This window comes from Limulus polyphemus, unplaced genomic scaffold, assembly GCF_000517525.1.
Source record: "Limulus polyphemus unplaced genomic scaffold, Limulus_polyphemus-2.1.2 Scaffold6501, whole genome shotgun sequence".
Classification (NCBI taxonomy): domain Eukaryota; kingdom Metazoa; phylum Arthropoda; class Merostomata; order Xiphosura; family Limulidae; genus Limulus; species Limulus polyphemus.
Window position 1 is genome coordinate 1 of NW_013672111.1, and position 16,687 is coordinate 16,687.

Consider the following 16,687-nt stretch of genomic DNA (forward strand, 5'->3'; position numbering starts at 1 on the left):
CATAACTCTGAGTCTCAATACAGCAAATTGAAAACACAGATAAAATATTATTGTCAACTTCTGACCTCTGGTGTTCACCAAGGAAACTACCTGTTCTGACGATAGTTTAATGAAGAGATTATGCTATATAAACTATACTACCATCATCAGAGCTGGGAATTGGTTAGGATCATTAATCAGTTACTCTCACAGGGTGGCTTGAATAAAAAAAAAAAAACTTTTCTCACATGAGTTGACTAAAAAATAAAATTTATAATGCTACAAATCAGGTTTTGATACACAAATAGTGTAGCTTTGTGCTTAACAAACAAACATAATGCTAATTAAACCCTAATTTCAATTACTTGATTATTTTTCTTGAGTTGTGACACTAACTGATCAAGCGAACAAACTTGAATTAATAGAATATAATAATGACAATATTTTGCTTACAGCACCAATCTTTTGATTATTTTGTGACAATAATCTATTTAATTGTAATTTCAATATCAATAACTGGAAATGCCAAGTGATTATTCTCATGACATTAATTGGTTTCATTGTAATTTTAGTTAATCAATTACTTTATGGGACACTAATTAATACATTATGAGCATGCGTGTATTTATTTAGCATAAAAGTGGAAATCCAACAATAATATCATTATTATTTCTATCTATTACAACCAATCTAAAGTAACAGCACTGAATGCGGTAACACCGGAAAGATCATATTTTACTTTAATTGCAATCAAAACTTTAATATAAAAACTTCTGTCTAGTTCAGTAGCAGTACCTGTTTCAAACAGCAATGTTATAACCCTTGTATTTATGTCTGTATGATAAAGATAATTTTACGTATGAGATCCTTTCCAACGAACGTATTTAAGAAATTCCAAGAAATATTCGTCTACAGGATACTTATTGCATTAGCTTGTTGTTTTAAAGTAAAGTCTGTATATAAAAAACTTACCCTTCATCCTGTATTTCCATTCTCTCCATTTTCTCAGCAACTTCAGCAATCTCATCTTTCAGTTGCTGGAAGAAAATATTAGCCTTCTTAAAAAATTTAAACCATTAAAACAACATTCTTAATGCCATAACATTTTGCATTTACACAGATACTTGGTCAAAACTATACATGAGACCTCTTTGTTGTGATACCTTGGTGGAGTACTTAAGGTACAAAAAAAAAAAAAATTAATTCCAAACATGCTTTAACAATTTCATCTTTTAAAATGTTTATCTAAACAATGTTTACTGTAAGTTTTTGTAAAGCTTTCGACAACAAAGACAACACAACACAATATACTTAATGTTAATTATTTTGAAATCATTGACAAATTTTGCGAGCTTAAGATAATTTATATTTTATTGTTTGTTTTGTTTCGAATTTCATGCAAAGCTACACGAGGGCTATCTGCACTAGCCGTCCCTATTTTGGTAGTGAAAGAGGGAAGGCAGCTAGTCATCACCACCCACAACCAACTCTTGAGCTACTCTTTCACTAATGGATAGTGGGATTGACCATAATATTATGATCCCCCCACGGCTGAAAGGGCAAGCACATTTGGTGGAACAGGGATTCGAACCTGCAACCCTCAGATTGTAAATGAAGCGCCATAACCTCATGGCCATGCCAGGCCTTTATATTTTATATCAATCACAACAGCAATATTGTTGTTAGAAAATTAAAATAGAAAGAAACTTTAAAAATAATGTGCTCACTCAGAATAGTCTTATTTAGTATTTATTGACATTATATATTAAACGGCACCTTCGTCTATCCCAATTATCAGTTTACGTTTGTTAAAATCATATTTCAATCATTAAACCTCTTTGAACAATTAAACCAAACGTACTAATCTCATAATATATAGCGTAGCTACAACAAAATAATACAATAATGTTAGGTCACATACAGTGCTTGCAAAACAAAATAGCTTGTAATTTAACAGGAAATTTTTTAATGCTTAACACTGTTCATTTTCAAAATTATAATGCCAATAATTCCATATTATTTTAAATAAAGTATCCCTATAACAAGGTTATTACAAGTTACTTTTTGTTTAATGACTAACGTTACATTAAATTTGATTAACATTATTGCATAAAATGTTTAATATATATCTATTTTTATTATAAATGTTATTTTACAGTACGAGCTTTGTATATAGAATTAGGACTAACCTTACTCTCCCTAAGCTAGTAGAACCTGATGACGTTTTGGGATTACAACCAAAAATACTGTTTACAGCAAGAGTATCCAAATAGTGACCTTTATTTATGAAATATATTTCGTAAGCACCAATTATTTCTAAAAAACCAATGAAAATATATTCTATAACTTTGAAAATTTATAATGAAACAAGAAAAGGCTTTAATTTAATATGTTGTTCGGTCCAAGACTGACAACAGACTGACGAATCTACAGAGTATCAATATTATATACTTATACCCGTTCTTCCTCATCATCTAGTGTCCAGGTAAGACGTTGGAAGCCGCCCAAACAGCACTTGTACATTTCACAGTCACACTGGGATTGTAACCATTACTCGTTCCGAGCATAATTTGAAACCAGCAACATAAGGCTTCGTATCAGTTTAGAATGCACTCTTTAAAACTTCGCAAGCAACCGCTGGTTTTAATTAATGGCTAACCATTAGATGCATGGTCATCGTAATGACCATCAATCTAATGCAGTTGTGTATTCCAAGATGTTAAAGCGTCGTATTTTTACGCAACTAACCATATTCATTGTCCGGATGACTCTGGGTTACAGCTATAATATGTTAGTCCATAAAAAGCAGTGACAAAATTTATTTATGGACTTAGACGTACATAGCCGAATCGCGTTCCCATAGTAACATATTTTCCCCTAGAATGAGCGTTATAGTATGTTTATAGCAGGTAACATAATAATATCTACACACTATGGCCGTGATCAGCTCTGAACATTAAAAATCGCTACACCACGTAGTTATCAAAAGACTGGACAATGGATAACCTTAAAGTGACGTCATTATCCCTCTCTTGACTCAGACTCCTTGCTCTATTATGCACGTGCACAACTCTACTGCACGCCCTCTCCATTACAGCTGTACAGATGGAGGATGTGCGCACGTTTTGCGCATTATATCCAACCCAAATCAACAAACGCTGTTATGAAGTCTAATTTTAAACATCATAATATTTACTACTTGGAAAAAAACGCTGGGCATAAAATGTCCATTAACACAACTGTTACCGAAGTTTTCATTTTATGTGCACATGTCATTCAATGGTCGTTGCAAATAACTTTCCAAAATAATTCATATGAGTGGCAATTACTAAAAATATATTTTTATTAGAATAGTCATACAAAAAAGTTTGAAGTTTGTCGCAAGCCTAAATGAATTTTGTAAAATAACGAAAGTTCTACACTAGGTGAAACGTGACTCTTCGGACAAATTTATTTACTTCGCTGTTCTTCGGCTTCTTCTTTCATTCTCAATTTACTTTTAACATCGAAAAAGATATTCAAAATATTGTCTTCTAAAAATTTCTTGAAAAGAATCTGCACTGCAAGTGATGGGAAAAGTTTAAGTTAATCTCTTAATTTAAGTTATTTCATGGACTTTAAGAAGTTAATTGTGCTGCACTCTTGTTTTCACTCAGAGCCAAGGCTCTGAGCTACTTATACCACTCACCACGAAAAATAATTGTTGAGCATTTCAGTCATGCTAAGAGCCGCTCAAGAATAACATACTGTAAATATTTATTTATTTTTTTGTAATTCAAATAAGTAAAAAGCATCACGACATTAATAGCACATTTCTATACACACATTCCTCAAGTTTTTGTTTAATGGACACTTCTAAATTCAAAATCTTTAAGCGCAAACAAATGAAATGACAAATTAAAAGTACCCTCAACTGAAAGTGGCAAGCTTGTTGTAACATCGCATCGCGAACCTTGGACTTTCTAATTCGCAAACCGGAAATCTAACTGCTAACTAGGCCGAACCTAAGGGGTGTAGTACTCTTAACTAAACGAATAGTACTAGTTATTGTATCAGTAGAGACAAATAAACTTCCAATAATAATCATTATTATTACAGAACAATACGATATATTTTATAACTATCATGTTACATATATATAACCAATGTTTTATCAGTTCTACAAAGCTAAAATGTACGTTTCAAACTTATATCAAAAATGAACCATCACACAAGTTAAACACCTTATCCGCATATCTTTATTTTGAGAAAAAAAAAGTACGTAATTTATGTTAAAATGAGTAATATGGTGATAACAACAACAACAAAAGTTTAATGCTGATTTCGAGAAATACTGGGAACTTTTTCTCGATTTGTCCGGGTAAACATAATTGGTGAATTGAATGTTTAATTCCTCACGTTTCTTAGAAAACAACCATGCTAAACAATGAATAAGTGTAATATATGCGAATCTTAGGTATATTACTACTTGCTACAAACAAAAAACTCTTCAGTCGTCAGCTCACAAAAATCCTTAGACCAAATTTAATTTTATAAGTTCTGGTTATGAAACGTGCTCTCAAAATAGAATGTAACTGCTCAACTTAAGCAGTATTATACATTCTTGACTGAAAGATATATTAGTTATTATATTCAAGTTTAATGTTAACTAAAACATCTGTTAAGTGATGACGTCATAAGCATAATGTGACCATAAGCGCGTTTCACGCCGTCTGTCTGTCACCATGGTAACAGGCCTACACCCGATCTTTACATGCATCTTTAATAAACGTGACCATATTAGCGTTTCACGCTGTCTGCTGTGACCATGGCAACAAGCCTAAACCCGTTCTTTCCATACATCTGTAATACATATGTAGGCAATGTACTATTAGTGTTAACACGTGGCACTTTCCGACATTAATGTTGCTCTTGAAGTTGGACACTAAACTTTAAAAGAAAAAAAATATATACAAGTAAATAACTCACCTGGATTTCTAAAATTAGTTCTGTTTTGCGACGTCGAATCTCAGTCAACAGCTGTCGCTCTTCAGATGTTAGATCTTTAAATAATAAACGAATTTAAAGTTTTATTTTCCCCTTGAATTCCATAGTTTACGTAGTTACACAACAAACAAATTAAGTACAAAATAAAAATTCATCACACAGATTCGGCTGTTAGCTTTTGAGTTTCTTAAAATAGCTACATCAAATATTAAAAATTCTGGGCCTTATTGGATTTCTTAACTGTAAATCAAAAGTTGGAAAAAACAAGAGAACAATAATAAATAATCATTTGATAGTTTGTTTAGCCAGAGTATTCATAATGCAACTTTGTAAAATGGACGGCAACTGCCTGTTGTAGAGGGCGACGTTTCTACAAATTTTCATCAATAATAAATAACAATGTTGACAGCAAAAATAATTAATGCGATTATGAACTTACACGGCAAATTATAATTCGAAACAGAGTAATTTAAAAAAAAATAGTAACGAATCACTGGGTGCAAATTACAGAGCAGTGACTACATCAAGTGCAAGTTGAATCTTACGCAATACTTGAAGCACTTTAAAAAAAAATATTATATTTACACTTAGAACCTTCAGTCCACTGCATTTTGAATTTATCAAAGTAATGATGTAATTACACTTCAATAAAATTTATTAGGTAAATATGCTATTTATTTTTATGTCACTGGTCTTCTCTACTGGTATGATTGGAATGAGACTGGTGACGACTTAAAGTTATCAATTTATCACATATTTATTTCAATCACAAGAATCCGTTTCACACGGAATTACTTACATGCGATCGTTACTATGATAATCTGAGTGATTTAAAATTACCTACGCATAACAAGTGACCATTTAGTCCTCCAAGGTTGTCTTTCATACCCACCCTTACAAAATTTAAACTAACCAGTTTCTTTTCAGAAAACCATCAGTTTTCTTATTAAATTAACGTAGTGTAGCCTCCACTACAATCGACAACAGATCATTTCATGAGTCAATGTTAGAAAAATATAAATGCTTTTCCCAAATTTTTAACTCGTGTCGTCTCGTCCAATTATTTTCCTAATGCAGAACAAAGAAATCTGAAGCCTTAATCTTATCTATCTCCTGCATAGTCTTGTAAGCTTCAATAAAATTAAAATTACTTCTTCTTATTATTTTTTCGTGAAAATTGCTTGAACAGAACACCTTTCCTCTATGGAGGTTGAGTACATTATATTAAAACGATTTTGGAGCCTCACCACGATGTTACAGTCTACGTCGCAACGTCCGGCCATGCTCTATTTCACGACAGTGTTACTTGACTATAGCTCTGCAGTGTAGATTCAACTGTAAAAGGTTCCGTCGTAAGGCACAGAACTCTTCCCTGTAGGATTTCTATAATCCATCTAGTGACAAGGAGGACGAAGGTTCCCAGCACCCGTTTGAACAGCCCAATCGCATATAAATTGATAGACGCTGTATGGAATAGCATGAATATCCGTTTCGTTCCCCAGCTGCTTAATATATGCGAAGACTGAAAGGATAAGCCAGGGAAGGAATTTGTGACTCGTGTCGCTCTTCCGAACGAAAATCCTTCATTATGTTAGGGGCACATGGGCGTCTTTTACCACTAACCTTTTTCTACTTGGATTCTCGCATGTTACAAAACGCCGCTATTTGCTTACCACGGCTGGGGTAAGACTTGTCGCAAATCTCTTTCTGATGGTCCAAGTAACCCAAGTTGATCCATATTCCTTTGTTTTTCAATCTCATTAATTACATGGGATATCCCCGTCTTCGAAATTATAAATCACTGATCTGGGTGAATGAATAGTTTGCATTGGATTGGGCTAATACATTTCCTAAAAGCTAACAATTTTCTTGTATTGTACGAAAAGTCTCTTGGGCATTGACTTGTTGGAAACAAAAATAGACATGAAATTTTTATTTATGCTCACCTCTGATCTAGAATACGAAACAGAAAAAATTAAGAGGAATATGAAAAAAAAAAAACATCTGTAGTTTACATTTATTTTATCACAAATATCAACGTATCCTATTCTACCAAGAAAGGTGTGTGTGTAACAGTAACAAGAAAAAGTAACTCGTTAAAGATTTTATGAAGTGAATAATGCCATGTCCGTATAGACAGCCTCAGAAAGAAACGACATACTCCTAACACCTCGAGAAAAGATCAATACTGAAAACTCCATTATTTTGAACCATAAAGAATTAATTTCAAAATAACTTATTCCAGTATATAAAAGGGATATGAAACTCGTACCTTTTTCCATACTGTAATGACTAGATAACTAAAACCGGTGATCAGAAACCTAAAACGGTTTGATTCTGACTGAAGCTATCAGAATTATGGCTTTTAAGTTAACCCGATTTAACTGTCAATTAATTTTTTTAACTATGATACAACGTAAATAATCTGCTATGCACAGAACTCCTCTAATAAAGAGCTGTAGTCTCTAGTGAAAATTAACTAGGCTCAACAGACGTAAAACTTTTGTAAGTAGCTCCTTCACATACTGAATAATGATCTCTCAGTTGCAAACTTCCTTTTGCTATGGCAGGAAATTTGTCGTTTGTAATACGTCCGGTGTTTTAATTGTGCCCACGAACTGTTGTTGTAAGAGAGGAACCGATATATGTGTACGTGTAACATAAAGTGATATTTGAACAACAACAAAAAATTATTAATTACATAAAACGCAACAACATCAGGGTTTTCCACTACAACTGAATTACAATGGGCACGTAACTTTACCTTGTTTAATTAATATTCAAAAACTACCTCCAAAAGTATACCATTAATCTTGGAATAGATTCAATTCAGACAATGTAATTATTTTTCTTCTAATTACATCTCTAAACAGGCATAAGAAACGATACATCTTGACTTGTTGCTTTCTTTAGAGAAAATTCGTATCAAGTTATTAAACGGAAACAAGGTACGTGTCATCATCTAAATTTATTTTTTAAGTATTTTATAGTGAACAATAATACCAGGATAAAATATAAAACAAAAATGATGCATGCATTTATAATATACACTTTTTATGCGAACCATATGTTAATAATGAATAACAGTAACAACTGTAAGACAATATATTATTAATATAATCTTGTTTCACTTTCACACTATGTCTAACTCGAGTCTATAACGCTAACTGGTAAATAAAATGATAAATGTGTGAAAAAAAAGGAAGGAAAAACACTCACATTTATGGATGAAGACTTAAACTTTAAAACAATTACTTATATAATGCCTTCACATTAAATTTCAAGTTACAATTATACAACTTCAGGATACAAGTTTTACTTCTTTTAATTTTTAGAAATGTTATTTATTAACTCTATCCTACCTGAAACAACTTCGGGCTGAATCCCCATCTTGAATAAGTTAGTAATAGTAGTTATAGAAGTAGATTCGACAAAAATAATAAACAAAAAACTTAAGTTCACTCTGACTGAGATTCGTAGACAGCCTTGCAACTATGCTCAGTAATATATACTTAACTTTATTTGCTTTTAGAACTGGTACTATTCACCACAAACTTGCACAACTTCGAACTTTGTATGCATGTTTTGTAACTTGAGCTTATGCATTACACGTATTCCCTAATAAATACTAATTCTAGCGTGTGACGTATCGTATCGTCACTTAACTTGTCACATCCGCCAATAAATGGTACGTAGAAATGAAATCGTACATTTACCTTTACTTTGTAATACTTTATGTTACCAAGACTCGAGACATATATATCTTTCTCCGAACTAGAAGTTATAACACAATGAGTTATAATGATGACGTCCAACCACAGCGTTTACCTAAACAACTACATGACCTCGAACTGTTGTTGCCCTCTAGTGGAAAATAAAATGAATAATTTAATTCTTAAACTTCAAGTAAGACTAAGAATTTACTGATGTAAGCTATTTGTGTATGGAAGCACGTTATAATAATGTAATAGTAAATTGACAGACAACGATTTATAAACATAACGAAGTGATTTTTATTTTGGGGAAATATACGACATGTTTCGACAGCATATATAAGTTATTGGAAACAAATTGCTGCAATAAAACTTGTATTATGAAATTCAAGGAACATTTTCTTTATTTTCAATGATAATAAATATAGATTGTAGACGAGGAAATTTAATAATCCAGTTCAAGTGAATAAGAAAGTTTTAATTTAAATCTCAAAAGTTATGTTCCTTGTAACGTTAAACATATATATATATATTTTATCCCGATAAATAATAACATTCTGCCTGAATAAATATAAAAAATTACCCTGGATTTTGGGCAGTTTTCAAGATTTTTGACAATTCAGCAAAGAGTGCTTCCCAAAACTATGTTCTTCAACAGCATGAAGCTCCATAAGTACAAAATATTTTTATACACATTTATTAACCAGCTTGCGACCCACTGCATAAGACCAAGTCTTGGTTGGTGTGACATATGCCTGTATCTGCTTAGTGAAATGATCCATCACGATCCTTACACCGTAATTTTATTTCCATTAGTCGAATGTGAAAGTGATCACAGATTTATCATAGGGGGAATTGAAATAAAGAACTCAAAAGCAATACAGGACTGATTTAAGATATTTTTTCTTGCAATAAATTGACTTTTACTCAAAGTAATTATGTCTCAAGTTAGACTTCACTTGGAAAACTTTGCACAGTTTGGTCTCCTTATCTAAGAAAATATACTGATTTACTGGAAAGAGTTCAGAGGAGGCCTAATAGGGTGATTCCGGGGATGGGAGGCTTATCTTATGGGGATAGGAATTAAGATCACTTAAGTTATTTTCTCTTGCGAAAAGAAGAATGAGAGGTGATTTGTTTTTTATTACATAACATTAAAGAACAAAATGGATTATTTTGGTCCATCTAAGCTGTCCGGTCCATTACATTAAACTATACACTGAAAAACTCAAAACCAGTCCTTGTTATTCAGTTATTTATCAAACTTTCCCAAAATTAACTACATCCATCACATTCGAAGACATCCCATTCCAAAGGCCATCTACCCTGTTAGAAAAATAAAGCTGTCTTAGCTGAAAATGACTCATATTCTGCCAAAATTCATATATGTGTCCCCTAATCTTACTATTGTTACCATTAAATACGAAAAAAGGTGATTCATAAACACTATCAATTCCATTAACAATCTTAAAAAACTCAACCAGATTCCTTCTAACTTTTCTTTTTTTTAAGAAAAAACAAATTTATAGATCTTAATCTATCCTCATATGACAACCTTTCTAACCCAGGTATCATCCTCGTAGCCTTCTTCTGAATCCTTTTCAACAATTCAATGTCCTTTTTTAAGTAGTCCAACACTGAATAAAGTACTCCAAATGTGGCCTAACCCATGACCTATACAATGACATTATAACATCTTTTTATTTTTGTTCAATACCTCTAAAGATACAATCTAAAATCCTATTTGTCCTACCACTATCAATAGTACATTGCTTGGATGGTTTAACAGACTAATCAACCAAAAAAAAACAAGCTATATCTTTTTCCATAACATTGTTAAGATAATTTCCATTAAAATTATACTCAGAATTCAGAGTGTGATATTCTACATGCATTAACTGGCATATATTATAATTTAAAGCAATCTACAATTTATTCGCTCAACTCATTAAATAATCCAAATCCTTCTGTAAAGCATTCTGGCATTCTCGTCACAGCTAGCAGCATCCAAAAATCTTAATATCATCAGTAAATTTAAACAATCTACTGATCATTTCCTTATCTATGTCATTGATGTAAATATAAAAAAGAGCAAAGGTCCTAACAATGAGCCCTGAAATATCTCACTCATGACATTTATCCAATTTTACTGAACTCTATTTATAAGAACTCTATCCTTTCTCCCATCTAGCCAGTTTTCTATCCAATGAGCCAACCTATCCCCCACATTTATAGAGATAACTTTATAAGAAGCCTTTCATGTGCCATCTTGTCAAATGCTTTCTGAAAACCTAGATACACCAAATCCACACCCGTACCTTCATCTGCATAAGTAATAACCGCTTCAAAGAATGTCTAAAAAGATTAGAAAAGCAAGATTTTCCCCTAGTCAAACCATACTGATTGTCCAACAAAATTTCAAACTTTGTTAAACGACGTTGAAAAGTATCTTTTTTTAGACTTTCAAAAACCTTTCCGATCACCGATGTAAGACTAATGTTATAGAAGTTTACAAAATTAATCGGGGATCTACAGTATAAGGAACTCTTATTGTGTGTGTGTGCGCGCGCGCTATATTGTGATGATAATAGTGTTGCGTCAGCGGGTCACATGACCACTGTGACGCCACGTTTCTAGAACTATCCTGTACTTTGGCGAATGCTCTAGTATTTACTAGATATAGGGTAGTTGGGTATATATAAGAGGGGGAAGGTAATGTGTGTATAGACAGTGAGTAACTGATCTGCAGTCAGAAGTATTATTGAGCACGTTCGTTGTTATAGCGTTTGTTTAGCGCGATTGTTGAAGTTAAGTGTATCGGTAAAGCTGTATTCGGAAAGAATAAACCAGTTTTATTAAGTAAAGAACTTGTGTCGCTAAAGTTTCGTCGGAACGAAGTTACGGAAAGTTAATTAACAAACGGAGACGTAACAATAGGATAAAAGTTAAAGATCTGGAAAAGACAGACTAGGTTCCACGAAAGTTTTAATTTACTAACAGGGTGATTAACTTCTGGAATGGGATTTTGTGGACAACAGTGGAGGCCGGCATTTTACATGAGTTTAAAAGGAGATTCGGTAATTTTTATGAAAAGTAAAGGGTGGGTTTAGATTTACTTTTTCTCAAGAGTGGGTTTGGAGGGACAACCTTGATTAAAAGACCAAATGGTCCCTTTTTGTCCACTACTAAGTTAATTAATTTTTCAAGTAATGACTGATTAATTTAAGCTAATAATAATTGGTTAATTACTTTGAAAATGTGAAAACTCTTAAAAATTTATACATTTTGTTTATAAGTAATTCTCATCGTCGTAGTTCCAGCATAATATTTATGAAACTTGAAAGTTCATTAAACAATGAGAAAAAATACATCAATAAAAAATAATGATTAATCGGCTTACTGATTATTTTTAATTCTCCTTTTTACTTTAGTGCTGTCCGCCCACTCTATGTTTATTGTTTAGAGAATCAGATTTTCGATACGTAATAAGTATTTTATTTGGTAACGCTTACTTTTACTTGAGCAGGTATTTATAAGTAGATATAGTTTTATTTTAATAATTTAACCCCATTTTAACGCTTATTGATGATCTGGAAATTTTGTTGTTTCTCAGCTAGCTTTCAGTTTAAATGACATTATCCTCGCAATCGTATGGGTGTTGCTTCGAAAAGAGCTTTTTGTTTTGGTATGTATATTTTATATTGTTTTATCTTTACACTTACAGATAGTACAGTTGAGCAACATAGGCGTAGTCTGTAGTCAGTGATTACCGTAACCTAGGTTTAGACTAAAAAATAACAATGCAATTTTTGTAACACAATTTCTAGTTTTGTAATGAGGGCTAATTTTTTAAGTTAATGAAGTAAATTGGTATTTAATAAATTAAACTTGTGTTTGAAGTTCCAACTTACATTGACAGTGACAACTCTGCATCTTTGGTAGACTAGATATAATTATAACTTACAAGTCTTAATCGTGTTAATATTTGATTAGGCACATAATCCACAACGCTTATTGCACCTAGTACCAGTAGCAGTACTCAGTGTAGTACAAAACATTAAAATTCACGCCCATCGCTTTTTTTTTAACTTAAAATTATTTTTACTGTGTTAATATATAGATCACCTGTGTTGTCACCAAGGGACACTGGGCATGAATTGTGTGCTAAGTCATGACCAGCCCAGGTCCTCGTTGTCATTCATTAATTGTAAGTAATTTACATGATGACATTCATTCACTTTAGACATTTTCTTTACATAAGAATTCTTCTGTTGTCTTTTATAAATCATCATATAGAAACCCAAAGTGATCTTAGAGATACTGGACATGATTTTATCATCAACCTTTGCCCTAGTAGTATTGTTAATATAAATAGAAGTGTTTCATTGATTTAGGTAAATTGTCAGTAAGTTTATAACAATGAATTTATACAAGCATTCATTTGATCATGAGAAGCCAAGGAGTATTCTAAAATAATGAGTTACGGGCATGCCTAAATACAATCGTGCATTTTGAAGTCTTGAGCTTGAATTACTGACATTTAATTGGCTATCCCAATTAGTAAATTGTGTGTTTTGATGATAAGTTCATCAGTAAGCTATTTTGCTTCTATGACCCTTTTAATATTCTTTTTATCTAGACTTCTGCATGTCTAAGTTCAGTACTTTAATTTTAAATACTGTTAAAAAGTCCATCCCAAGTAAACTGTATTCTAAAACTTAGAACAAGTATGTGATCTCATACAGTTAATTTCTATTTTACATTTAAATATAAACTTTAAATAATGGTTAATCACAATATTATCTGGGGGGGGGGGGGTCAGAAGGATAAAAGCCTCTGATTTTTTTATGTTGTATTCAGAAGACAATTGTATAAGGAGACATAAGTTTAATATTTGGAAAAGACAGGCTAGGCTCCAGTTAAGATGATTGTATTTTTCTAACAGTACTCTAAATAAGGCCTAACCAAAGTTCTGTACAAAGAGCCTCCTTTGACTTATATTCAGTATTCCTGTAAAAAATACCCCAGTTTTATTTTATTTCAAAATACAAAACTGATAAATTTTTTCACTTCGTGTAGGTGTGATGAACTCAATATCACTGTGAAAGATTCTTTTTTCTACCTGGTGGTTGACATTTTGAAAAGATCAACAGTCCTGGAAGATGCATTGTCAGCTGTTTTTTCTTTTAATTTTTCTTCAGGTTTTGGTAGTTCCTTTAGTAGATACAGTTCCTTTAAGGAAAGGCAAGTTTAGTACAGACTATAATTTGTTTATGCTACTGTGATCTTAAGTTTATTGATGTTTTTTTTTATGAGAACATTAACTAAAAAGTAGCATTGATCTGTTAATAGAATTCAGGTGGCATAGTGAAAACTGGAGTGTAAACATATTCGGTGATGAGAAACAGCTTTCATTTCCTCGGTGTTTAACTTTACAGTTTTATCAAGAGGTAGACACACCCTAATGAACACTAGCCCAGTTTTAACAGAACAAACATTTGACATGATTCAAAATAATGACAGCGTGTTCTTACATATTGTCTGACGCATGATCATGTTATCAACAGTAAAATGACCACAATAATAAATGTGGGACAAGAATATAAAAATGGTGAAGAAAATATTAATTTCAAAGTGAAAAACAAAAGGATGAGTTATAAGAACTTTAACTGCGGATGACGGAAATATCCGTCAATCGCACATATATATAACTATAACTCTATGCAAATGACGATAATTACAGTTTTATTGTGATTGATGGCAACTCAGTTTTATCTGCGAATCAGAAATCGGCAACTGAGCTGCTCCTGCATCAGTTAATGGGTTAATAAGTATCTAGAAATAAACTGTACATGTAGTTATAAACACATACATGCACTCTTTTGAAAAGGAATACAGCAGAAAGTATTAAAATGTCAATATCCAAATAAATAAATAAATCCACCATTTAAAGTGTCAACCCTCTATTCCTGGTAATCAACGACTGCTCAGATCAAATGAGAAGGGACTTCTTGTAATTTCTGTCCAGTAAATCGTGGCATTTTCTTTCTGTTTTAATGACAAAACAATTAATAACTTGTAGGTGTTATCAAAACTGTGTTTATATGGATAGGTTAACGATATTACAACACCTGACCAGATATAAGTAAAACAGTTTGGGAGTTCTCATTAAAAATAATAATAATAACAACTAAATAAACTTATTTAAATAATTTTTGAAGTCATATTGACAAATAAGAAAAAAAATTGATAAATTCAGATGGAAATTATAATATATATATATAATTGTTTTGACAAATGACACAAGTTGCAGTATGGTAGCTGCTATTTTTATAATTGTTATTGTTACCGATGCCTTAATCTTTTTTTTTTAGGTGAAATATTTAATGATATTGAATCATTACAAATAAGTTATTTGTAAAACTGTTTTCAGTAATGTCTGTAGTAAACAGCGAATATAAGATGTACGTTATTTGATGCTAAACATGATGCGTTTAAAATTGGTAGGATCCCAGGCTCGTTTTGACTCCCTTCAATCCGATTTCACGGCACTTCTACCTGGTGTGGTAGCAGGAGCTCTTTTGGTGTGTTTCGTTATACTTGTAGCTGGTTGTTTGTGCTGTCCCTATCACAGTTTAAAGGTAAGATTTTCATGAGTTTTATATGTAACACTATATTTTAAAATTCTGTTAGCAAAATGCAATTCTAGCATTTTTCCCCCATTGTTTTAATGTCAAAAATTAAATGTTGGAGTGACATACATATAGTCTTACTATATATATATATATATATAGAACAACAGAATTATATTTCTTGAAAGCTGGGGTATTATTTATTTCCCTATCATTTAATGTTACTCTATTTGTGCTAGAGATTTATTATTGTTTTCCGACATTACGTAACAACTGTAGCAATGCTGTTACAGTTGTACTTTTCTGTGTTGGTTCTATTTTTGTATAATACAAAATAAGAATACGTGTGTATATATATATTTATGTATTTGTTACTACGTGTATCAAAAATTGTAAATTTTCTTTTCTATGTATGCTGCAGTCAGATGGCGTTGTCACTATAACTATATGTGTTATTACTATGATATGTTGATTTTAAAAGTACATTTCTATCCAATCAATCAATCTATCAATTCTATCAATCTCTCTCATCTAACCATACATATATGCATATAGAATATTAGACTTCTGTTTTTTTCTCTTTATTATTAATTTCTTTGACTCATTTCGTCACTTCAAAGGTCACTATTCAGGTTGTAATTTGTCACTTCAAAGGTCACTATTCAGGATGTAATTTGTCACTTCAAAGGTCACTATTCAGGGTGTAATTTGTCACTTCAAAGGTCACTATTCAGGATGTAATTTGTCACTTCAAAGGTCACTATTCAGGTTGTAATTTGTCACTTCAAAGGTCACTATTCAGTATGTAATTTGTCACTTCAAAGGTCACTATTCAGGATGTAATTTGACAGATAATCTGTAATAAAAACATTCAAATACTACTTTTCATCTAAATATAAATAACCTAAATTAAATGCATATGTTTTCCTAGTGTACAAACGTATAATACACTCCTTGACTGGATATTGTTTAGTTTTCTCAAATTGAACTTGATTGGTTGTTTAATTTTCTCAAATTGAACACAGCTGGTTATATTTAATTTTCTGGAATTGAACTAAGCTGGATGTTGTTTAATTTCCCCAAATTCAACACAACTGATAATTTTTTAATTTTCCTGGACTGAACACCACTTGATATTGTTTAATTTTCCCGGACTGAACACCACTTGATATTGTTTAATTTTCCCGGACTGAACACGACTTGATATTGTTTAATTTTCCCGGACTGAACACGACTTGATATTGTTTAATTTTCTCGAACTGAGTACGACTGAATATTGTTTAATTTTCTCGAACTGAACACAACTTGATATTGGCTTGATACTTCTCGCGTAATATGTTTGTACATCGGACTGCCTAGTTAGGATGTATGTGTAAG

The 16,687-nt window shown here is 32.0% G+C and overlaps 1 protein-coding gene and 1 long non-coding RNA gene across 2 annotated transcripts in view; one reads left to right on the forward strand and one right to left on the reverse strand.

Moving 5' to 3' along the window:
* Positions 1-951: 951 nt before the first annotated feature.
* On the reverse strand, positions 952-8,799 carry LOC106473781. The gene is made up of 3 exons (XR_001291701.2): positions 8,328-8,799; positions 4,948-5,021; positions 952-1,016 (listed from the first exon to the last, which is right to left on the reverse strand). It is a non-coding gene; the product is annotated as an uncharacterized LOC106473781 (long non-coding RNA).
* Positions 8,800-12,155: 3,356 nt separating this feature from the next.
* Positions 12,156-16,687, forward strand: part of LOC106473779 (serine/threonine-protein kinase LMTK1-like) — a 10,068-nt gene continuing 5,536 nt past the window's right edge. The window contains exons 1-3 of the mRNA XM_022402173.1: positions 12,156-12,363; positions 13,758-13,922; positions 15,186-15,319. Of these exons, the coding sequence (XP_022257881.1) occupies positions 13,841-13,922; positions 15,186-15,319 (216 nt within the window). The 5' untranslated portion in view covers positions 12,156-12,363; positions 13,758-13,840. The remainder of the gene's footprint in view (positions 12,364-13,757; positions 13,923-15,185; positions 15,320-16,687) is intronic.